We start from the raw sequence: 26480 nt of genomic DNA on the forward strand, positions 1-26480 counted from the left end.
ATATTTGGTTTTAAAAATCACTGATATCTTGGAAAGTTAGGATGATCGCCAAGATTGTCAGCATCTATTTAAAAAGCTGATTTTTCTTCTATACCTGTTTCTATTCTTATTCTAGTACTTTGCACATGCCTCTGTTAAAGCATTTGTCAGATTGATTTGTGATTGTTGGTTAGACTCTCTCAGAAATCTTAGACACAGTTCATATCTTCCTCAGAGGTCAGCACCAAATAAGAATATTTTGAAAATATTTTATTGAATAAATAAGTGGGTGGGTTTTGTTTGTTTGATTTGGGGTTTTTGTTTTTGTTCTTTCAGATTTTATTGTGGCAGTCATAGCTTTCACTCATTATTTTATGAGTATCCTTACTCATAAGTGGTAGTGGCTTTTTCTGTTGCTTAAAGAGTAATCCCAGAACTTGTTTTGTTTTGTTGTTTACCTTGAATGATTTACAAAATGATCTTGTTCACACATTTTATTGTGTTATGTTGTGGCCATGACACAATTTTGCGTTGTGGAGCTTTACTTCCCATGTTCATACCATAGTTAGAAAAGGTATAAAAATTGGATTCACAAACCCTATGTGAAATAACTTTCTTAAAATGTCTGTTTATTTAGTGTTGAATATGAAGCTGTGGATAAAGACATTTTCAAAGACTGCAGCAACATTGCTTTCTACAGGTATGGACGGAAATATATTACCTAGATCGAAACATTTCTGACATTATTTCAAAACTGATGTTTAATAAATTTTCGAGAACAGATAGGCTTTCTAAGAAAAGGGTCAATTAGGAAATTTCAGTGATTAAGGAATTTATCAAACAGGAGACATGCGCCTTTATACATTTATTACTGTTATTTAAACTTTTCAATAAATTAAGTCAAATTGTTTTTAAACTAATGTTAAAATTGTATATCTTTGAATAGATAACACATTTACATGGTTCAGAAATTAAATAATATAAAAAGATTTACATTGAAAATTATTATTTTTAGTCCTGTCCCTTTCTATGCCATTCCACATCTTGTCCTTGTAACCAGATGTATTAATTTCTTGTTAATCCTTCCCATATTTCTTTTTGTGACTACACATATTCTTCTATCACCTATCTTATACCAAGTAGCTTTCTATATACACTGGGTGCCTCTTTTTTTTCGGCTTATAGTTTATTCTGAAGAGCTCATCATGAATATATGGAGATTATCCTCTCTTTTTACAGTTATATAGTATTTAATTGGGTAGATGTGCTATATTCAGTTTCTCCTATATTGCTAGACTTTTGTGTTTTCAATATTTTGCTATAATGGTGCTGCCACATGAAAAGCTATATATATATATATATATATATATATATATATATATATATATATGTCATTTCCTGTATATGCAAATATTTATAGGATGATTTCCAAAAATGGGATTACCAGGTCAAAGAGTAAATGTATTTGAAATTTTAACTATTACCAAATATCCCTCCCTAGGGATCGTATTGTTTTATATTTCCATCACCACTATGTAAGATTGCCTGTTTCCCCAGAGACTTATGTAATCCTGAAATTGAAATCACCAAAAATTGTATCATATACTACAACTTTCTAATTTATTTATACTGCTCTAGAGGAAGAAAATCACATCATTTTAATTATGAACAAGTACTGTAGAGGGAATTCTATAGTGAATTTCCAGTCACCTTGTTAAAACACTAGATTATATTAGATTTCCACTAAAATTTATTGAGTTTCTATTAAAGCGTACATGTTGTGGAAAGAGGGAGTGAGATTAACAAGCTAATAAATGTCACTATGAAAACTGCACCACTTTCTTAAAAAAGGCAGAAAATACTTTGAGCAATACTATGTGGAACAATTTTAGAATTTTTCTTATTAGTACTAATTTTATTAGCACTCTAATAACAAAGCACTCCTGTTAGTACCTTATTGGAGTACTAAAACTGTCTTCACAATTTACTTACCATCATTTAGTAAATTTCAATGACTTATAATATAGTCTGTTGGATGTTGAAAGTCACAAATAATTCTCAGAAATCTGTATACTCCATATCTAGGCGTCAGAAACAGCAGCTCTCCAAGAAGTCCACCTATCAGGCATTACTAGACTCAGTCACAATAGGCAAAGACAGTACCAACTTCCAAATCATCAATGAAGCAACTAAGGTGAGATAGAAATATTTTTTACAGGGAATTATTTGTTTCTATATTTGGGTTGAATGAAGTAAATTTTCACAAAAATTAATTAAAATTATGTGTGCTTCAGAAATAAACTTTGTTAAAGAAGTAATCTTTTTCATTTCTACACTAATATTACCTTAAAGTCAACATATAGATTGCCTGTGTATCAGATGCTTTCCTAAATGTTTTACATATTATTTTCTTTTAATTAGTTTTCACAAGACAACTAAGAGGCACATCATATTATCCCCAATTTCAGATGACAAAATTGAAGTTTAAAAAGTCACTTGCTCAAAGTCACAGCTAGTGTCCAGAAATTTTACCTGGATATGTTGACTCTTATTAAGCACCATGCTCTATCGCTATTACACAATGTGCAGTTGAGCATGTAGCCTGAGCATGGTACAGATTTGGTGAATGTCTAAACCTCAAAATGTAGATGGGCTAGGGGATTGAGGGACTATGCAATTGGAAAATATAAGTCACAAATGTCCCCTCTCCTAAGCTGCTTCACTAGCAGATCACCATAGTTATTACATACCGAAAAGATTAGAGCAGTACTATGTCCCAACTTTTTTTTCTCACCCGTTGAGTCGCCAGACTTCTTCAGATGGGCCATACAAAGGGGCCAGTCATAGTGGAAATGCTATGGACTTGGCTAGGAAGTGTGGCTGTGCACAAGTACCTGATATTCCCAATGTGACCCTCACTCCCAGATCATCCCCCATCTTTGAAAGACATCCTAAGCTTCTAAGGCCACCCAGACAAAGCTGGCTTAATTGGTAATTCACATAACTGAAAAATATAATTAAAGCCATGTGGTCTAGGTCCCTAATAGCTTGGATAGTAACGCCACCAACTCACTAACAAATCAGACTGAGAAGAAACCCCCACTTTCACTGCAAAGCTCGGAGAGAGCTCCTTGTAACTACCAAAGCTCTGGCCTTACAGTGCTGTAATGAGGGATCTCAGAGTAGAAAACAAAAACTACCCCAGAACATCAGGAGTTTTTCTGTAACATTGTAAGGCCTTTAGCTTAGTGAAGAATCCCAAGTTTGTTCTCAGACAGGAAGGGTAATGGCACAATGAAGAAGGCTACCTTCCTTATGAAGTTTCAGTTTTTAGCTTATTTCATAGATAGGGAATTTTCTAACATAGCTTTCTTGCCCGAATTCAAACTAGTGGCCAGACTCATATCAACAGCTCTGTGTTCTCTATCCTTGTTCCCTGTCCCCAATTTCTGGTTACTTAAAGATGTAGTTATGGTGGCAGTTCACTTAGTTCATCAATCTTAACTACACAGACGAGGTGGGTAGCCTTTATCTAAAACTTAGTACAGCTTCTAATACCACCCATTTTTTCTGGGGGAATTTGCCGCCTTTGAGTTCTCAGCTCATGGTACTCCTGAAGTCATAGGTCCACTACTGCTGATTCAAGTCTCCCAAACTACACATCCTTCTGTAGCCTAGTTTGATAGTTGATCATGGGAAAACATGGGACAGCACTAATTTCTTTCCTAGAAAGCCACCTGTCATTTGGGTGTGGTCTAATAGCCTAAGACCTAGCCAAACCTATGCATTCAGGGTCAGCAGAAGCAGTTGGCTCCAGGAAATGCAAGGAGTCCACCAGAGAACTTCCAGGAGTCATTAGGCCTACTACGAAATGTCAGCTACCTTTTCTGTCTCTCTCTTTTTTTTTTTTTTTTTTTTTTGGTCATTTGCCCATTTTTCTTGTCCCCAATGTGTCCAACCCTAGGGATGTTAAATGTAGCTGTCACATAGTCAAGGCAAGAATCCCTTTCCACCCTTGCGGAGGCTTAGTATATTGAGCACAACCTGAACAATTCTGCATCATAATGACATATACTGAGGCAAAGTAAATGACACAAAAGCACCTAAATACCAGTGTGGGCCAACCTGCAAATTCTCAGTGCTGCTTGATACCAGTATAGTTAGTGGTAGGTCCCCACATACGACCTTTTACAAGACTATACATCAGTTTCTCTGCACATACCTCTCTGGATCCTGAAAATATGAGAGATAGTGCTGTTCAGATGCCAGAACCAGAGCCTACCAGATCTGGATGCCTTCAAAGGAAAAGCCACAGTCCAGGAGCACCCACAGGATCTCAGCACAAGACAGCACATGGCTCAGAAGTGAGCCGAGGAGCCCAACAAGCAAGATATCCAGAATGTCAGCAATATGGCTTCCAAGACAGAACTTTGAGGACCTTTTGGAACAGACTCCATTTTCAGGTATTGGAAAGATCAGGGCTACATAGCAGATGCATGCAAATGTGTATGTTTAGAAGTCCCCCTGAAATTCTGAGCTAAACTCCATTTTAATGACCTCCTAGTCACTTGGGACTTAAGGGGGACTTAAGATTTCATACCCCCTGTCAGTTTGATAGGGACAACACAGATCCATTCACTACACTGTCAAGGAGCCTCCATTAGAGATTATTTCTGGGATGAGTGTTTCACAGGTAATTTCACATTAGCATATGGTATGGGTATGGTGTAAAGTTTTAAAACAAGCTGTATACATTCACTTATTCAGAATGACAGCTTTTTATTTCAGGTTCAGAGAGACAGAACCTGAAGTCTAAGAGGATCCTTATTCAGCTCACAGCTACAGTTCTCAGATTTCACTGATGAGGCAGATTCTGACAAACCCAGCACTCTTACTGTCTGCCTGCCCCCACACCATTGAAACTCTTAAAGCAGTAACTTTGTTGGCAAATCTGTTGTAAATTTTTGAAATCCTTCTTCCCAACCCTCTCCCCCAAGTCTGCCTCTTAATAAGCAACCAGGAAACAGAACCAAGCTTCATTCAACATTATCTTAGTCAGCTCTGACTGCCATAACAAAATACCATAGACCAGTGTCTTAAATAACACACATCTATTTCTCACAGTTCTGGAGTCTGGGAAGTCCAAAACCTAGGTGTCTTGTGAGGATCCTCTTCCTGGCTTATAGACTGCCACCTTCTTACTGTATATTCATGGAATGGAGAGAGAACTAACTCTCTGTTCTTTTCTTGTAAAGATACCAATCCTGCCATGGCCCCACCCTCATGAACTCATCTAAATCTAATTACCTCCCATTGGCCCCCTCTCCACATACCATCGACTGGGGGTTAGAGCTTCAACATGTGAATTTGGATTTGGGGGGACACAATTCAGTCTATAGTAAACAGTGTTCCTGAGACACAGTACGAGCTCAAGTGTCATCCTGTGCATTTTCTCCAGATCATGCTCTGGACATGTAGGCTTTGAAGAAAAGTTGGTTGCAGGTCCAAATGCCTACGTTTTCTCACACAGGGTCCCACTTTGGTATCTTGCCTATTTCTGATGACAAAATAATTAGGTAGATATTTGATATAGTCTTCCAGAAGGAACTCTGGAAAGAAAGGAGTTATCATTAAAGTGTTTACTGTTTTTTTGGAACTGTTTTTTCTTACTGTTATCAATTTTTTACCTTTAGTGAAAATTTGATCTGGATTGCAAAACAGAAAATCTAGTCTTGTGACATCAAAGCAAGGAAATTTATGATGTTTACGATATCTTCTGTGTCTAGCTAAGAAGCAACAGACTTGTCTTTGACCAATTTTATGTTGCTAATTTTGATGCTTTCTCATGACATGGATGGCCATTTGGCAATATGTTCACTTTTTTTTTTTTGTAGCCTGTTTGCAAGTTTTCAACTGAGACAACACTTCTGGCAGCTTGTCCAAGGATGCAGGGATGTCTGAGCATATCCATGAAGTTACCCCTTGCCTTTTCACCTAAGCCTGATGAAAATGGGACTTTGCCCAAGCAGCCACCTCCTCAGCAAATGAGGCACAATTACCATTTGTTAGCCGATACAGTTTCTGCAGAAATGGCCAGGAGCGGGCAGCTGATTTGGAAACTGTCCAATCAGAAGCACACCTGAACAGGCTAATTGTCCTTGGGGAATGGGCTAATGCTCAGAGTGAACTTGCCAACATACTCTGTAGAGAATCAGTGCTTGCAGTAAACCAACTGGCTGCAACTGTGGAAGGACATTTGGTGACTGACCTACGGCAATTTAATGAACTCTTAGGCCATTCTCTGAATCCTGGGAAGTCTTGATCAACGGCTGAGAGAGGTCAATTATGGTAGACCTGATGCCAGAGGAAAAGCAGAATCTACCCATCAAGGAGAACTTGATGGGGTCATAATTTCCCTTTGTAATACCCACTGCCATTTAATGTGTGTTCTAGGGCTGTCATAGTCTCTATTAGTCATGATTCCCTATTCCGGGTGAACAAAAAGTTTTGTTCTAATATAATTGTGATTAATCCACTACTTGAATACATAGATGAGGCTGCTTCTACCAACATGATTTTTACAACCTGTCTGATATTTTTGCCTATATGGCCAAAAAAACTAGACTCGTGGATGACAAACTACCAGGTTTCATACATATAGTATGGGAGAAATAAAATAGGAAAGGGGAATTAATACTCTTTCCCAGACTATGAGCAGTAGTAAGCCTCTGAATAAATGTTTATGAAAAACCAAGTAGTTACTTGTGGTACTAAAAGGAACCTCCAAAATGTATTTCTTTCTCTGAGGATTTACCTCATCCTCAGTGAAGGTGAACATTTATACATCTTAAATATTTTTAGGAAAGTAAAACCCAGGTTGTCTCACTTCATTTAAAATGTTTAGTTGTAAGTTCCTTCACTTATTTTACACAAATCCATCTTGCTGCAATTTGAGTGTAACTGCTGTTATCTAAATATTAACACTAAATAATGTTTAAGAGACCTAACTTCTGTAACTTAACATTTTTTCATTGTCGTTTCCAATCATCATTAATAGGAGGAAAAGAGTGGCTAATTTATTGGTATATTATTGTTTAATAAATGTCCAAACAGGTCCCTAGGGAAGGACAGTAATTCTACAAATACTTAATGTTTTAGACAAAAAGAATATAACATTTATTTCTAGACTTTTTGACAGAGCAAGGTTTTGATGGAAGAACTGAGCAATAACTGGCAGGTAAGAAGCCCAGAGAAGTAGTTACTATAAACTGTCATCCATAGAGCCCCGAGGATTCCATGGAGGCTCAATGCAGGGAGAGGAGGGGGCTTAAAGGTAGGCTGTAAGCTGCTTCCCACTCTCTTCGACCTGAGTATTTTATTTATTGGACTATTCAAAGTGTGCTGTTAAAAAATTTTTTTTAGGCCACTAAAAACAGTATGCGCCAGATCATAGAGGCAAATGTATACTGAGGTCTAAGGAAATTATGTGCTTGGAACATGAAGCTATGTTGGGGAGATAAGAGATAAGAATGAATCCGGATATTGACTTTGAAAAGGATTACCTATTGGAAAAAATTTGCTTTCTTAATTAAGTTAAAATGACAATAGAATGGGGCGTTGACTCTCATTTTTACGTTTGGTTGCATAAGGTCATTAGGTTAAAAGCAGGGTTATTGCTACCTCCTCTCATATAATTAGGATTCTTTGAATGCAGCTTCAAGAACAGAACAAATAGATCAGTGTTTGGATTAAAAAGAAAAATTTTTAAAGAAAACTATTTACTAAAAAGGGAAGGATATCTCTGAGTACATAAAACATACAATTTGTTAATCATATATAGACAACCTATGTGCCATCTGTACAGCGGGCTCATGCCCCATTTTTGCCTACTCAAAGTCCCTGAAAGGCCTGCTCAAGTCCCTCTTCCTTCAGAGAGATGTCACAGAACTCTTCTCTATATAGTCATCATTAACATTCCCCTTCCTTGTTCTCCCACGACACTGTCCTTGTCCTGTCTTATTATAAAATGCTTTATGTTTACAATGTATGTGTTTTTTCTCCTCTAAATTGCAGTCTCCTAAGACTTTAGCCATCCTTTTCACAGCAAAAAGCACATCACAATATTAGATACCAAATAAAAGTTGAACTGAATTTGAGAAAGCAATAGAAATATATGTATAATTTGGGAGAGAATACATAACCAATAGGATTTCAGCTTTATATTTGGATACATTTTCAAATTTAGAATTCTGATGGCATACTTTTAAGTGATTTAAATACAAAAGAACGTTAAGCAATAATTACAGTATGAGGCTCAGGGGAAAGAGGAAATGTCAAAGAGTACAGACTTCCAACTATAAGATGAATAACTTCTGGAGATCTACTGTATAGCATAGTGATTATAGTTAATAATACTTTATGGTGGTAATCATTTTGCAGTATATATGTATCAGATCAACACAGTGTACATCTTAAACTTAGACAATGTTATATACCAATTATATTTCAATAAAACTGGGAAAAATAATTACAGTATGATCACTACATCATAATCCTGTCTTAAGAATATCTATAAAAGCAGCCACAGCCACTGCACTGTTTACCTGGTCACTCTTCAGTGTCATGTCACTGTTTAAGTATCATGACTAGTCTATATTACCAAAAGCAAAGTTTAGTAACATCGTATATTTGGTGCTGCTTTAATATTCTCTCTCTCTCTTACTTGCACCACATTGTACTTGCTCTATACTATGTCTACCCAGCCTAGCCTTTCATTTAGCAGACGTTATAGTAACACTAGGTGTACCTACCCAATTGTAACCAGGGTTTGGCATCACACTTGATAAAGATTTGGAATTTACATTGCAAAGTATGGCATGACACACCAGTTGAAAACCATAGCTTTGAAATATTTCAGATATAAGATACCTCATTTTGTAACCTAAATCCAGCCATTTCTACTCTTGGGTTTTTAAAATTATTATTATTCAGATTCTATATTTTCTTTATAATTCTATGTTGTTTCCATCTCCCACTGTAGGCAGAATTTTCCCTAAGTTCCCCAGCCTCTTGAGAAAGATCTCTAGGCCATGTACCCAGGTGTACTTTTAATGCAGCAAGCGTCTTTCATCTACACGAGAGTCCCTGATTACCACCATTTGACTCTATTCTGTTCTGTGGCTTATTACCCTTCCTCTTTTTTTTTTTTTTCCAGCTGGAATCCAGTTACTCTAGTTTTAACACCAAACTCTTATTCAAGATTTCTCGAGTACACCCTGCACATGTTGTTTTATCATACCTTGAGCAGTTTGAGATACAGAGATACAGTGGTCATATGTCCCAATTTTCCCAAAGTAGTTTCTGTTTATGCCTGTCAAACACATACATATATGTTTGCCTAGCCGTAGAACACATAGGTCTATCTTGTCTCTACCACAGGTATAGCCAAGCAAGTACATACATAGACTGGGGAGCTTTTTTCTTCATGATTGCCATTGTTCCCTAGTTTGCTTGGCCTGTAATAATTTAAAGATAGTTTTCTAATTTTCGTTATTTGTAGAACTGACCATCACTGGAGTAATCTGTGGCAACTAATCTTAAAGTCTGTTTCCAGGTCCCTCTTTTGACTGAAGTTTATGGTATAGAAGGAAATATTTTCAGGCTTAAAATCAATGAAAAAATTCCCCTGAAGCCCAGGTACGAAGTTCCCGATGTCCTCACAAGCAAGCCAAGCACTGTCAGGTAAGCCAAGGATCGAGATTTCTTGAATACACCTTCAATGTGTTATTTTATCATACCTCAAGTAGTATATTTTATATGGATCTCATATTTAGTCTATTCAAAGCTACAATCATTTGCAGAGTTAGTTTCCATTTTGTATGTTATCCATTCTATTTTCTCTTCATCTACTATTTGACTCATCAGTACTTATTAATGGGGAGAGCCAGAGTTCTCCTCACAAAGAAAATAATTTATCAACCAGACTTGGGAGCAAGTAAAAGGAGAGCTATTTAATTTACTCAGGTTAGCAGCACGGCTCCAGAGATCTAATACACTAACCAAACTTCCATGCTTACAGTAATTTACACAGTTAGACTGACTCACTTTTAATTATGGGTAGTCTCAGAAGTCTAACATGCAATTTGACTTAGGATCAGAGATAAATTAAAAATCAGTGTCTAAGTGAAAAAAAAATCTTTGGGGATTAAAACATTCATATACCTGCAAAATCTTTATCAGTTCTTAGCATACTTTCCAGTGATATTTTAACTTGGTTTTACCGATTGATTTCTGTTTTTTTTTTTTTCATATTATTCCACTAAGGGAATATAAGATTGTGCCAGATGCTTTAATTTTATCTACATCATTATCATTGCTTTATGTAGATTATTTTGTTCATGAAAAAATAATTTTCATATTTCCACGAAAATAAAAGATCAAGAGATTATAAGGAGAAATGATTTGATTATGGTAGAGCCATCATAAATCTGAAATGTATCTATTCACTGAGCCTCTACTACATGCTAAGAACAAATTAAAAAGAGACTACTCTCAAGGCTTTGCAGTTTGACAAAAGAGTTATATATACACATATACATATATCTCTACTTAGTTATAATATATTATTCTTTATTATCCTGGAGAATTCACTTTACTAGTAGATCATTTACATTTTTACATCTGTGTTTGTAAGTAAAATTAGTCTGTAGGTTACTTTTTTTCTGTGCTATCTTTGCCATATATTAGGGTCATGCTGTTACTAGTTTGTGTAGTAAATAGGTATGTTAGTTCTGCCTCTGTTTCAATCACTTTCTAGAGGGCCTTTGGCTATTGAAGTAACTAGAAAGCTGAAAACTATATTTCTCCATTTCCCAGAGCTCCTTTAAGCTAGTTTCTGATGTCATCCAGGTTCCACCAATCAGATGCACTTGCAGGTATCTTGATTTCAGAACTGAGTTTCTAATTTTACTGGATGGATTTGGCAGCTGTAGAATGGCTCTAGAGCCATACTAGTTAGGGCATTGTTTTCTTTGTTTCTGGATTGCAGCTACGGTGTCATAATCCTGGAGCCCAGCAGTTGCCATGATGACTTCTGATAACCCAACTACTTGATTATAGCTGAGATGGAAGTTCCATTGGCTCTACAGTTACATAGTTTTGTTCTTGGGGTCATTGCTGGTCTCCCTGCTACCTCAACCCTTCCCATGATGTTGTAAACTCCTAATTATCTTTCTGCTTTAAATAGCCAGAGTTGTTTCTGTTATCCACTGTTGGCTCTTGGTTGATATAGTCATTGCTATCAGAAGCGAGTATAAGCAATAGACCCTCCAGGATGAGAATATGAGGTTGTTGGATTTGAAGGCAGTGAGGACCTGATTCTCATTAGAGGATGAGGTATTATTAGTGTTATGGACTGAATTGTGTCCCCCCACCAAACTCAAGTGTACCTCAGAATGTGACAGGGCCTTTGAAGAGGTAATTAAGTTAAAATGGGGTCATTAGGGTAGACCCTAATCCAGTATGACTGGTGTCCTTTAAGAAGAGGACACAGGTAACACAGACACAGGGATGACCATGTGAGGACAAAACAGAAAGGTGGCCATCTGCACCAAGGAGAGAGGTCTCAAAAGAAACCAAAACTGCTGATGCTTTGATCTTGGACTTTCAGTCTCCAGAATTGTGAAAAAATAAATTTCTATTATTTAAGCCACCCAGTCTATGGTGTTTTATTATGGTAGCCATAGCAAACTAATACGGCTAATAATGAACCATGGCATTCCATGGCAAAGTTATTTAAATTACTACTTGTGGTCAACTGAAATAAAGTGTCTATTGAAAGCATGGCTCTAGCAAACCAAGTGGTGTGACCACAGCACAGCCTGTTATACAGAATTCAAAACTCTGAGGTGACCTTGGTGCTATGAAGAACTTAAAGAAAACAGCAGTCTTAGAGCTTTAAATTCTTAGCTCAAGGCTTTGTTAGAAACCTAATAGGTTTTTCTGACAACCCCAAAAGTCTCTTATATCTGTTTAGCTACAAAGTCCTTGTAGCTGAAAATTAGATAACAGAGTTCGGTTCTGTGGTTTGCAGAATTTGGCCATAATTGAATTCGCAGTCTCATCAGGTCTGTGTATTTAGGACATTTACTGGGAAAAGGTAGAACTCCTCAAATGAATAGCAGCATTTGGGAAGATTCAGACTACTCTCAGTACAAACCACATAATTCTACTTTGCCGCCTATTCTGGCAGAAGCAGCTCTTTCTCCTCTGTCTGATGAAGCTGTTCCTATCTTGCTCGGACATCCAGTGTTGACCTCACCTAAGATATACTATAAAAAGGGATTCCAATGCTCTGTGTACCTCACCCCTACCACCCTTCACTGCCTCCAGACCCAGTATCAGAATCAGAGTCCAACATGCTAGGGAACCAACTATAGTCAAAGCCAAGAGGAGAAGGCTCACACTCCTAAAGAATCATAAAATTTTATATTGGCAAAAACTTGGGATGGATGCATGGAAATGATTTCTGAGGGATTCCTGGACCAGAGGAAGGAACATAACTTTAGGATCATGCTAAATTTATTGACATGGGTATATGTACCAAAGAGTCTAGATTTGATATACTAACTTGGACAGCTGGGAGTGGTCTAATTATTTCCTTGGATAATTCATGGTTTTCTGTATTCAGCTATGGACTCTGCTGAATGAAGCTGTGATACCAAAAATTCCTTGGCACAGTATAGAAGAAATGATTCATAGACTTAGAGATATAAAGATATCAAAGTGGGTATCTCATATCCACCCTCTCATCTAGCCCTTAATTCTGTCTCCAAGAGGATCCAGAAGATACTCCCTTCATTGAGAAATACATTGGTGAGGGAGCACTTAGAAAGTACTGTAGAGAGTAAACATCTTTTGCAAACTAGAGATAATGATGGGAAATGATGCCATTAAAAAGGGCTTCCTGATTTCATTGGAGATGATGAGCCTCCAGGTGGCAGAGCCAAAGTGGCAGCATTTAGTTAGAGACATGGTGGACATGTTTTCATAACATGCAGCAGAGCCTCTGTGGTATTCAAAATGATTAACCCTCAGGGCAGTGAACAGTATGTCTAGGGATACATTAGGCTGAAACAGATAGATTAAAGTCCTACTCGATAGAATAATCAAAAGAAATCTGTTTAGATTTAATGAACAGTGAGACGCAATCTTTCAAACAACTCCAGACAGTTAGTTTCTAGAACTCAAGCATCTTGCTTGAGAGGGAGACCTAGAATTCATGGAGAAGGACTTTGTAAAAATATAAGAACATAAACTATCCCTCCTAATCTTTCCTAAAGAGGTCTGTGACCATTACCATGGAGATTATGCACCAGAGAAAGAAATATCTAGACCTCTAAGAGATTTTTAAGTGCTGCCTCTGAGCTTACATAATTCCTGGGGGTCCAAAACATCCTAACAGTCTACTTTTCAGAGTGGGGCTGATAGGAGTCAGGCGATAAATAGATAAACAGAAATTTGGCTTGGTTCCATCTCAGTGTGGCCACACTAGGCCAAAAACACAAGCTGTGTCATTTCCTCAGTTTCTGAATATTTGGTTAGAATGGTAAAGAAAAGCAAAGTGTTTAGATTCTGTGTACCAAAATGTTACTAGACTGTCCAGACCAAGGTAATGATGATAATAGCTAACATTTATTGAATGCTTATTGTGTACCAGGCACTGTGCCAAGTGTTTAACATGTGTGATCTCATTTAATTCTCTCAAAAAGCTCTATTTGTTCTTGCTTTTATTACTTCCACTTTATAAATGAAGAAAATAAGAATTAGAAAGATTGATTAACTTGCTGTCAATCAGTTGTACATCTAGTGCATGGTAGAGCTATGTTCAGTCCAGGCTCTCTGACATCAAAGCCTGTGCTCTCAATTATGGATGTCCATTGCCTTATCTGTGCTGTGTAACATGAATATCGATTTACTGAGCATTTTGAATTGAGAATCACATTGAGCCAATTTAGTTTTCCTGCTTTTTTCCTAGGCTAATTTCATGCTCCAGGGATACAGGCAGTCTGGAATTGACAAATGGAAAAGGAGATCTTAAGTGTCATATCACAGCAAACCCATTCAAGGTGGACTTGGTGTCTGAAGAAGAGGTTGTAATGAGCATAAACTCCCTGGGCCAATTGTACTTTGAGCACCTACAAATTCCTCTCAAGGAAAGGTATTTTTGCACATTATTTGATACATAAAGAACTTAGGAAAACATGATTGTGAATACCAGTTGCTTAAATAGATAGTATATCACTGCAGAAAATTGGTTTGCCTCATTTGCTAGAATATTATTCTTAGAAATTTCACCTTTTCACCTGTACAGGTAAGTGCAGGCTTGATGACAAAAATGATTCCCAGACTTTAGAAAACGTGACACTCTCAACAGGATATCACTACAGTTCCTCTGAACATTAAAAAAGTAATACCCACAATGTGTTCACCTAGATGAAATAGATCAATTCCTTAAATGACACAATCTGTCAAAACTCACATAAGAAAAAATAGACAACCTGAATAGGCCTATAATTGAGTCAGTAATTAGTAACACTCCAAAAAAGAAAGCATCAGACCCAGATGGGTTCACTGATGAATTTTACAAAACATTTAAGTAAGAAATTATACCAATTCTCTACAATCTCTTTGAGAAAATAGAAGACAGACTTCTTTCTAACTTATTCTATGAGGCCAGCGTTATCCTAATATCAAAATGAGACAAAGACATTACAAGAAAATAAAACTACAGATCAATATTTGTTATGAATATATATGTAAAACTGGTCAACAAAATATTAAATTGAATCCAACAGTCTATAAAAAGAATTATACACCATGACCAAATGGAATTTGTCCCAGGCATGCAAAGCTGGTTTAATGTTCAAAAATAAATTAATGTAATCTGTCACATCATCAGGCTAAAAATCGATAAATGCAGAAAAGGCATTCGACAAAATCCAACACCCATACATTATATAAACTCAGCAAACTAAGAACATAGGGGAACTTTCTCAACTTGATAAAGAACATCTACCCAAATCCTAAAGCTCCCTTATACTTAATGGTGAGAAATCTAAAGCTTTCCTACCAAGTTCAGGAACAAAGCAAAGATGTCCCCTTTTACTACCGCTTTTCAGCATCATACTGGAAGTCCTAGATAATGCAATAAGACAAGGAAAAGAAATAAAAGTTATACAAATTGGGAAGAAAGATATAAAACTCTCTTTGTTCATAGATGGCATAATTGTCTCAGAAAAATACAAAACTGCCACATACACAAAGACTCAGAATACCAGCTCAATGGTAGAGGAGAAGGACAAAGGTAGAGGACTGATACTATGCTGTTTCAAGACTACTATTAAGCTACTGCAATCAAGACAGTGTGATATGAGTGAATGAATAGACAAATAAATTAATGGAACAAAATAGCCCCAAAATAGATCCTCGTAAATATAGTGAACTGATCTTTGACAAAAGGGCAAAGACAATAAGATGGAGCAAAGATATTCTTTTCAACAAATGGTTCTGAAATGACTGGACATCCACATGCAAAAAAAAAAAAATGAATCTAGATAGGAACTCCAAAGGAACAAATCATTTCTGTTGTTTATGCTCACGCTGGATTCATAGTTTTTCCCTTTGATATTATTCCTTAAACTCTGCATGTAAATTACATACTCTTCTATGTACATGCTGTATTTTACATGACCAAAAAAAAGTATAATGAATATGACTAGACACTTCCTAGAAAAAGAAATGCAAATACCATTTTATATATAAAAAGGTAGTCTACTATATCCTTTTCAAATCAAAATGCATTATCTTTTCTAAAATTTTAGGTTGGCAACATTTTAAAAAATCCATGAAGTCCAGTATTGTTATGAGTAGAGAGAAATGAGCACTCAAATACATCTGTGGGCTAGAATAAGTTGTCACAGGCATTCTGGAAGGCAGTGTATTATGCTGCTCTGTACTAGGATAACATTGGGTAAGGAGAGCTGTTTTCTACCTTATATTTAAATATTATGAGCATGTATTACATTTATAATAAAAAAATGATAGTTATTTTTAAAGGGTTAAGAAAATTCAAATATATCTATTTTATAAGAAATCAAGCTATTTGATTAATTTCATCATAAGTGTTTAATTTCTCAAACGTAGTTTATAATGATTTTATTTTTAATTAGTTAAAGGACATACTTTTTGGGTTCTCAAAAGTTGGAAATGCGTATCTTTATCATTAAACAAAATTCTGTCAGTTTTGTCAAACATGAAACAGCTTTATTTATATTAAAACAGAGCTACCAAAGAAAATGAAGAAGATGCATCAGTTGACACCTCTCAGGTAATCTAAATTGAGCAATTTGTCATTTTTTTTGTCTTTTTCATGATCATCATTATTATGTGATACATAATGAGTTCTGCTCTTCCCTTCTTCTGTAGATGGGTACTTGATAAATGCTCTACTGTATATAAATGGGACCACCTCTTTATTCTGCTGGCCTTGTCATCTCATTGATTCATTCATTTGTTCATTCATGTATTTATTCAGTTCTAAAACAGGTAATTGCTTAGTGCCTGCTTTGTGCCAACCACAAAAATTATGCTAGGCAAGCAGAATCAGCAGTGAATAAAACAAATCCCAACATGTCCTCATGAAACTTAGAATCTATTGAGAAAGGCAGACACTAAATAATTACAAGCATTAGGAATGTTACAAAAAGGTGTTATAAGAGACAAGGAACTTGATCACAATGAGAGGCAGGAATGACCTCCTGAGGAAAATAATCTCAATTTGCTTTTTTTTTTTTGGTTCCAACAGCAAAATCAAGAGGACCTGGGCCTGTGGGAGGAGAAATTCGGAAAATATGTGGATGTCAAAGTTAATGGTAAAATTGAAACTGGTGTAGTGCTAAAACAGATCTTTCCAAAATGGCTAAATATCTCTATCTAAAAGTCCCTTGAGCTTTGGCACCTAAACAATTGACTTCTATAAGGTGGACAAAAATCTCAGATTTGGGTTCTCTACTCTTCAATAATGCATTACAACAAAGAAATAGTGATTGTATGCCTTGTGGAGACTATAAAAAATATATAGACTTCATGGAACTTATTGTCTCACGGAGTAGCCTAGGTCAGCACACTGCTTGCATTATCCAGGATATCAGACAGCTGCAAATTCTGCATTCTATTTTTATGAGAGTAAAGTGATGAGAAATGAAGTTCTAGAGCTCATCAGCTCTAACATTCCAAGTCAGTGGTTCTCAGCCTTTTCCAGACCTCCCCATCATTCACATGAGCATCACATGCCCATCTGTGACATTTTTCCCTAGGCTTGGTAATAATGGGGGCAGTGGAGGGTGGGGGTATTTGTATACAGAGTTTATCTCTTTAGGAGATACCTTTCATATCCTTGGGACTTATGTAGTTGGAAAAAATATTCGCTTTCTTCCTTCCTCTTCCCTATCCTGTAGAATGACAGACCCTCCCTAATGCCTTGAGAATCCTTGTTTTAGCATCTATATCTATAGCCTAGTATATTATGGTCAGGACTGACAATGTGCCCAAAATTTATAAGCAAGGGGTCCCTTAGACTATCCTTTATGTAATATAATCTTTTTTTACCTTCTCTATAGCACCCCAGTTACATAAACTCCTTCAAACAAGGATCATTTGATGTCAAATACTTTAACATAAGACTGAATTTAAGTTGATGTTATCTCTCCTGTGTACTTGCATTTTTCCCATATCTCTAAAATAATTGTTAAATAAAGGACTTTGTCTTTGGTTAAAAGAAATTTATATATCTACTATCAGGGGGCATTTTGAAGAGCCAGGAAAAGTCCTCTTGGTGCCCTTGACATAGTCCTTGGACACAGTAAGAATAAACAATCAGGCCGAAGATACCCAGTCTTTCATCTAGTGAAGATTAAAATTGCTCGATATCCTTTGCTTCCTAAAGCAAAGTATGCAGCTATATTTTAGAAAAAATTAGATTAGGAAAATATTTAAAACTTTGTAGCCATAGTATACAGATAGAAAAAGAGATTAACTATAAATGAAGACACAAATAGCTTCAGCACACAGCTAAGGGAACAAAACTAATAAGTGACCAGAACTTTGCCTTGTGCATTTTGTATCCCTACACCTGAATATATCTTACATAGAGTCAGCACACATAATTTACTGATTGATCAGGGCAAGCTCAGGTCTCTTAACCTATCCCTAGTCTAGTCATCTTGCTACACTCATAGCTAACTGAATCTCCTTAATTGATTATTCCATTGAGAAAAAAAACTCAGTCAATATTCTGTTCCGTGCAGGTCCTGCCTCCATTGGTTTGGATTTCTCCTTGCATGGATTTGAGTATCTCTATGGGATCCCACAACATGCAGAATCACACCAACTTAAAAATACTGGGTAAAGTGAAAACAAGAATTTTTACAGGAGGCTCTGGTTTCTGGACTGGAAAAGTTTGAATGTGAGATATATACACCAGTGCTGATATGTTCCTGGCCTTTTTCTTGTTTGATATTGCTTATAGATCTTTAAGAATAGTGGTTTTCAATTTTTATTTTATTTTTTGGCAAAAATTAAACAATTATAAAAACCATAATGCTGAATCTAAAAATATACAGGAATTAAAAATATGGAGCTGCTGTGCTTGAAATAGGGAGATGTTCATTATACCACTTCCTGGGTTTGCTTTTACCTCTCAGAGCTTTTTGTGGAACCCTAGGAGAATACACTGTGAAAATTACTGACTTAGAAAAGACTTTTACCAAAAATGATAGTGAGCCAGAGAATGGAAGAGTGTGGCATCATGTGTTACTTTTGATTCCCTCGAAGAGAATCATTTCAAATTAACATTATTGACAAATAAATGCCAGAGGTATCAGACTAAAAGGAAGCAAAAGCAAAGAGCAAAGAGTGTATTCAAGTTTGCCAGTTTCAGATGTTGTTTAAATGACAGGTAGGCAAAATGACAAGTGCATCAGAGACGATGCTGCTCACACCAACCTGAGCTCTGTGCTCCCCACCCCAATTCAGGTCCTAATCTTTGCCTACTCAGCACTGTGGAAGCATGTTAGGACACTATCATTTTGTTTTAGTGGAAGAAAAATACAAAATTTGTCAAAGATACTTATTGTGTGCTTGCTGTTGTAAAGAATCAGAAAACAGTCTTCACCTTTTAAGATATACTCAGAAAAGTTCTTTAAGATATGAGACTATGCATGCCAGCTACCACAGGAGGGGACGCCAAAGGAATTAGAGGAGGAGGATCATATTCACCCAGCTTGGATCAGGAAATCTTTAGGGAAGTGATAAAGTTGAGCCTTGAAAGATGCATAGGATCCAAGTGATGGCATGGGAGAATGGAGCTATGCTAATCATTAATAATGTATTTGTGATAGTAATTGATGATAATCCTTGTGTATTTCAGTGATGGGGATGCTTACCGTCTTTATAACTTGGATGTCTACGGATATAAAATAAATGACAAAATGGGCATTTATGGTTCAGTGCCTTATCTCCTGGCCCACAAGCTAGGCAGGACTTTAGGCATTTTTTGGCTGAATTCCTCAGAAACACTAGTGGAGATCAATACAGAGCCTGCAGTAAAGGTGAGCTATGGATCATGGCTGCTTTTCATACTTACAGAAGAAATAAAACCAGTGAAGTGTAGTCATAACTCTGGGCTTTGCTGTGGCAGTTCTCTGCCACCAGACTTTGCAGTATAATCAGTGAAAGTTAATAGTAAGTATGAAATGAACAGACTGTTACTCACATATGGTTGTAGGTTAGAGGGAAGTTTTTCAGACCTTCATTCCATTCCTTTTCTAGTATTCACTGACCCAGATGGGCACTGTTGCTGCTAAACAAAAGGTCAGATCTCGAACTAATGTTCACTGGATGTCAGAGAGTGGAATCATTGATGTTTTCCTGCTGACAGGGCCTACCCCTTCTGACGTCTTCAAGCAGTACTCGTCTCTTACAGGTACTTACTTGCATGTGGAAGTGCCAGTTTCTTGTTCCATTATATTTTCTGTATCCCATGTATCATACTGTAAGTTAATATTTGTTGTACATCATGTAGATTTATAAACAGCTTACCAAGACTTTTTAAGATGCAAGCATTTCTCCTCCCATCCTTATTCCATTCGGCTTGGTTAAATGTTGCACTGGGGCTAGAATTCTCCATTCTCTAATCTTTAATACTCATCATCTGCCTGCCTTTAAACCCTGGATTTTCTCTACTTTAATCTCAGATGACCAGTATCTCTACCTTTTCTATGTTCCCTTTCACATTAAGATATACCACTGCCTTTAGTACTAAATCATTTTATCTTGAAAAGACATAAAAGATCATCTCAATTGGTACAGAAAAAGCATTCAACAAAAGCAAACACTATTTCATAATAAAAACACTCAGAAGACTAGGAATAGAAGGAAATTCCTCAACATGATAAAAGACATCTATGAAAAATCCACAGCTAACATTATACTGCAAGCTCGCCCCTAAGATCAGAAACAAAACATAGCTGCCCATTTTCACCTCTGCTATTGAACGTGGTCCTGGAAGTTCCAACCAGAGCAATTAGGCAAAAAATAAATAAAAGGTATCCAGATTGGAAAGGAAGAAGTAAAATTATCTCTATTTGCAGATGCTATGATCCTGTATGTTAGAAAATCCTAAAGAATCCATAAAAAACCTGCTAGAACTAATCAATTTACCAATGTTGCAGGATACATGATCAACACACAAAATCAGTCATGTTTTATATACCAGCAATTAACAATCTAGAAAAGAAATTGAGAAAACAATTTTATTTACAATAACATCCAAATGAATATAAATAATACTTAGGACTAAATTTAACCAAGGAGGTGAAAGACTATACACTGAAAACTACAAAATCTTTCTGAAAGAAATTAAGGCCTAAAAAAATATGGAAAGACATCTCATATACATGGATTAGAAGACTTAATATTGTTAAGATGGCAATACTCCTGAATGATTCACTGAAATCTCTACCAAAATTTCAATGGCCATTTTTGAAGAATGGAAAAACTGATCTTCAAAGTTGTATGGAATTGAAAAGGGCCCTGAATAGTCAAATAACCCTGAATTTCACCCCTCCCCCAAAAGAAAACCCCAGAGTTGCAGGACTCATACTTCCTAATTTCGAAACTTAATACAAAGAAAAATAATCCAAATAGTGTGCTATTGGCATAAGGATTGACATATAGACCAGTGAAATAGAATTCAAAGGCTAGACATAAACCCATACATCTCTGGCAACTGATTTTCAACAAAGGTTCAAATCCATTCAATGGGGAAAGAATGGTGTCTTAAACATATGCTACTGAGATAACTAGATAGCTACATCTAAAAGAATGAAGTTGGAACCCTACCTCACACCATATACAAAAAATTAACTCAAAACGAATTGACAAATATAAGAGCTAAAAATTCTTAATATAAGTAAATCTTTATAGTCTTGGATTTGGCAACAGATTCTTAGATATGACACGAAAATCATGAACAACAAAAGAAAAAATTAGATAAGTTGGACTTCATTAAAATTAAAATATTTTGTATATGACATTTCCAAGAAAATTAAAAGGCAACCTACAGAATCAAAATATTTGCAAATCATATATTCGATAAGGGTCTAGTATGGAGAATATGTAAAGAATTCTTACAGCTCAACAACTAAAAATCCAATTCTAAAATGGGCAAAGGAATTAAATATAGAAGGTAGGAAGTGGCACCTCATTGAGGTTTTAATTTTCATTTTTCCTAATGATTAATGATGTTGAGCATGTTTTCATGTGCTTATCATTTCTCCAAAGAAGAGATAGAAATAGATTAAGAAGCACACGAAAAGATACTCGATTTCATTAGTCATTAGAAAAAAATGCAAATTAAAACCACAGTGAGATATCACTTCCTATCCTCTAAGATGGCTAAATCAAAAAAGTGGAAAATAATGTGTTGATGAGGATGTAGAGGAATTGGAACCTCATGCATTGCTGGGGGAATGTAAAATAGTTCAGCTGCTATGAAAACAGTTTGGCAGTTCCTCAAAAAGCTAAACAGAATTACCATATGATCCAGTGTGATGATTAATTTTATATGTCAACTTGCCTAAGTTATGGCACCAGATATTTTGTTAAACACTGCCACTGTGAAAGTATTCTTTAGAGAAGATTAACAGTTAAATCAGTTTGAGTAAAACAGATTGCTCTCCATAATGTGGATGGGCCTCATCCAATCAGTTAAAAGAAAGCTTCAAGAGAAGAGGCCTGAGGTCCCCTAAAGAAAAAGGAATGTTTCCAGACTGCCTCCATACTCAAACTGTGGCTTCAGCTCTTTGTGTCTCCAGCCTATCAGCCTGCCTGCAAAATTCAGAGTTGCCAGCTGCCACAATCACATAAGTCAGTTCCTTAAAGTCAGTCAATTATTCACATTCTATTGGTTCTGTTTCTTTGCAGAACCCTGACTAATACACCCAGCAATTTCACTCCTAGGTATATACACAAAGGTATTGAAAGCAAGGATTCAAACATATACTTGTATGCCAATGATCATTGCAGCATTTTTCACAGTAGCCAAAGGTGGAAACAACCTAAGTGCCCATCAAAGATGAATGGATAAACAAAATATATATACATAAAATGAAATATTATTCAGCCTTAAAAAGGAACGAAGTTCTGATACATGCTGTAACAAGGATGAACCTTGAAAGAATTTTGCAAAATGAAATAAGCAAGACACAAAAGGATAAATATATGATACTAGATATAAGAACCTACAATGGGCAAATTCAAAGAGACAGAAAGTAGATTAGCAGATATCAGAGGCTGGAGAGTGAAATGGATAATGGAAAGTTATTGCTTAATGGCTACAGAGTTTCTCTTTGGGGTGATATAAGTTTTGGAAATAGCTAGTGGTGATGATTGTACTACATTGTGAATGTAATTAATGCCACTGAATTACACACTTAAAAATGGTTAAAATAGAACGTTTTATGTTATATATTTTACCACAGTTTAAAAAATGATAATAAACCAAAAACATTGACTTGTACACTTTTGAGTGAATTGTATGGTATGTGAGTTACATCTCAATAAAGCTGTTAAGAAAAAAAGTACTGTAACAGCACTTTTGCTCATTCTGTTGTTAAAATCTCTGAGTCTAGCCCATGTTTAAGGGAAGAGGAATTTGATTCTAATTTTGATTTAGAGGAACAACAAAGAATTTGTGGATATGGGAAGACATCCATATAGAAAAATAAGTACTGTTAAGGCCACCTTCAAGCCCTTTCAACATTGTTATTATGGAGAATAAGCCTGATTTACAGGAAAGTACGTCTAAACCACTGGATCTGCCACCATGTTCAAAGAAATTCAATTTATAAGTTTACAGATTATCTGTTGACTCTTGATGAGGATTTAACTCAATAATATCTTTCCTTCTTTTCCCTCCCAGTATGTTTTGGTTAAATCAATATTCAGTGTTTATATTTTTCAAATGCTCAAGGGTGTCAGACACTTTGTCCATTCCATTTTCTTCCCTGAAGACTTCCATCCCAGATCCTGCTCCCATCAAGACTGTTGCTTTCTATCCTCTCTGCACAGCTGTCATCCTATGATTTAATGTTTGCTATTTCTGGTATTAGATCCCTCCTCTCTGGATGCCATGTTTTTATTCTTTGCGTGATTTATTGCCTTTTCTTTTACTTGTTATTTATTGGAAACATCTTCTGGTAGTTTCCTAAGAAAGTATGTATTGGAGGTATGCTTTTTGTATCTTTACAGGTGTGAAAACATCTTTTTTTCTATCTTCATCCTTCATTGATAATTTGGCTAGCTAAATTGAAAATTATTTCTCTCAGAATTTGAAGTCATTTCTCTATTGTCTTCTTGCTCCAAAATCACTTTGAATTCTGTTCCTTTATATTTAATATATCTTTTCTCTCTGAAATATCTTCTCTTTATCTGTAATATTCTAAAATTTCTAATATTCTGAAATTTTATAACAGAATACTTGATATAGACATTTTTGTTATAACCAGTGAGATGCGTATTAAATGTGAACTCTTTCAATCTTGAAAATCATGTTCTTCAGTTCTAAAAAACAGTCTTTCTTGTTCCTTTGTTAATTTCTTCCCTTCTTTTATCTCTTTCTACTCTCCAGATTTTATAATCTCCCTTCCCTTTTTTGTCTATTTTCTAAGCAATTTTTCTCAGTTTGTTTCTAGGCCTTCCACTTATGCTATCACATTTCTAACTTCTAAAAACTCTTATCCTCTAATTGGTTCTCGTTTCTAATCTCTTATGCTTGTTTTATGCTATCCTAGTCTTATTTCATGAGTATGTCTTCTTTCATCTCCCTGGAGACACTGATGTTTTAATACTTTGGTTTCTTGTCTGTTTTCTCAGAGATATTTTTATTCTATTTCTTTATGTGGATCCCTCTAATTTTGGAGGCTTTATTCAAATGTTTGATGATCCTTGGCTATCCATGCATATTTAAGGCTCTGTCTGGAAGCTTTGTGTGCCTGATGAGTCTCACACCAGAATTGGGATGGTAGGGGGAATTTACCTGTCTGCTGGTGTCCTGGGAGCGGGAATGAGCTCTTCTCATCCTATTCCCCTCACAAGCATTCTCGTGAGAGCTTTCCTGGCTTTGCTCAGCAGGTACCAGCTCTCCCCTGCCTGCTGCTTTCCAAAACATTATTGAAATTATCCTTTTCCAATTTTCTTTGTTCTGTTTGCTTTTATTCTTTCTTTACTCTGGTTTTAGTGAGACTTCAGGAAGGGAAAAAAAAAATTCTAGTGATTCACCAGAAGTTCTCTATGTTATCAATAAATGTTTTGATAATTTCCTGACAGTTCTTCCTGCCTTCAGTCTCTCCCTTCAAGTCAGCCTCAACACTGCTTCCTAACTAATTTTTCTAAAGCATAGGTCTGTTAAGGTTATGTCTTACCAAACTTCTTATAACTTCCAATAAGAGATGATTTAGAATTCCTAGCCTGAACTACAAGGCCCCTTACAAACTAGCCTTCTCCAGTTTCATCTTCTACTGGTCTCTCACAATGTAACCACCTTGGAATATTTATTTTTCCCTAAGCTTATTATGCACTTCTCTGCTCTGTATCTTTTTTTGAACATGCTTGAAAGCTCTATCCATTCCCTATATCTAGTATACTCCTACTTATTCTTCAGGGTCCAAACCAAGAGTTACCACCTCTTTGAAACCTGTGGATACTTCACTGAAGGCAGAATTTATTAATCCCTCTGTATTTCCATAGCACCAGATCGATACCTTTAACATAGCACTTATACCTCAGAGCAGAGCATTTATTTACATGCCTCCCTCATCAGCCAAATGTCACTTTCTTGAAGGTAGGGACTATGCTTTCTTCTCCTTGATATTCTAAGTACAAGCTTAGTGATTGGACCCTGTAGGCATTTAGGAAATGTTTATCAAATGTAGAATTATCACTGTGGCAGTTGTCAGCTCAGTTGTCATCTTCCTCTTTTAGGCACACAAGCCATGCCTCCTCTCTTCTCCTTGGGGTATCATCAGTGCCGCTGGAACTATGAAGATGAGCACGATGTAAAAGCAGTGGATGCAGGATTTGACAAACATGACATTCCTTATGACGTCATGTGGCTGGACATAGAGCACACTGAAGGCAAAAGGTACTTCACCTGGGACAAGAAAAGATTCCCAAACCCCAAAAGGATGCAAGAGCTGCTCCAGAACAAAAAACGTAAGGTAATATAAGCTAATACTTTAGAACCTTTTAATTGCAAAGCACTGTTTAATTTTTAAAGCTTGCTTGGTATGTTAGTAGAGAACTTCTGATAAAAAAAAAAATGGCCACAAAAATAGTACCTTCAAATATAATTGAAACTGTGATAACAGAATAGCTATGGTGCAAAGGCAGTTACACCATCCACCCCTGACTTAGTTGTCTAGATCCCCATCAGAATGAAGGGGCCCGGCATTCAGGCCCATTTGTTGTGGCCACCTTGTAGTGATATGCTGGATCTCCCACCCACAGAGAGCTGTGATAACAGCTTTTCTCAAACCTCCCCCCCAATATGCCTGTACCATCGAGTTTGGGGGTTTTTTATTTGTTTTTAATATGCTAGTTTCCTGTTTTCTTTAATGTTTGCTTTTGTCAGTGTTATCTTAGCCTCTAGATGTCTTACTTAGCCTCTAGATATCTAGGAAGCAGGGACCTTGCCTACTTAATCCTTTATAGCGTCCAGCCCCACGGACAGATAGAAAGTTAAAAAATGCTATCTTTAAAGAAAAATGTATTGGTTGAGTAGCAAGAATTATAAAGGGGCATCTTTCCCTAAGCATATGAAAGGTTACAGGGTTTTACTGGTGTCTAAAATATTTCAATACTAGTAGTAGTTGTTTCTGAGTAAA

At 36.2% G+C, this 26480-nt stretch overlaps 1 protein-coding gene across 11 annotated transcripts in view; it reads left to right on the forward strand.

Moving 5' to 3' along the window:
• GANC (glucosidase alpha, neutral C) overlaps positions 1–26480 on the forward strand; it is a 61345-nt gene that overhangs the window by 1501 nt on the left and 33364 nt on the right. For 3 of the 11 annotated variants that reach the window (XR_004956191.1, XM_016144903.2, XM_016144901.2), the window contains exons 2-11: positions 617–679; positions 2065–2173; positions 9593–9720; positions 14015–14197; positions 16321–16366; positions 16844–16910; positions 18345–18441; positions 19466–19646; positions 19867–20020; positions 25579–25814. Coding sequence is in view for 10 of the 11 variants with exons in the window: in XM_016144903.2 (XP_016000389.2) it covers positions 617–679; positions 2065–2173; positions 9593–9720; positions 14015–14197; positions 16321–16366; positions 16844–16910; positions 18345–18441; positions 19466–19646; positions 19867–20020; positions 25579–25814 (1264 nt within the window). In the remaining variant the exon portion in view is untranslated. Of the gene's footprint in view, positions 1–616; positions 680–2061; positions 4443–5873; positions 7217–9581; positions 9721–14014; positions 14198–16320; positions 16367–16843; positions 16911–18344; positions 18442–19465; positions 19647–19866; positions 20021–25578; positions 25815–26480 lie in introns of those variants that run through there. The other 8 variants (XM_016144905.2, XM_036238261.1, XM_016144906.2 and 5 more) reach the window with 8 other exon arrangements.

The sequence above is a fragment of the Rousettus aegyptiacus genome, unplaced genomic scaffold (assembly GCF_014176215.1).
Source record: "Rousettus aegyptiacus isolate mRouAeg1 unplaced genomic scaffold, mRouAeg1.p scaffold_m13_p_3, whole genome shotgun sequence".
In the NCBI taxonomy this organism is placed as follows: domain Eukaryota; kingdom Metazoa; phylum Chordata; class Mammalia; order Chiroptera; family Pteropodidae; genus Rousettus; species Rousettus aegyptiacus.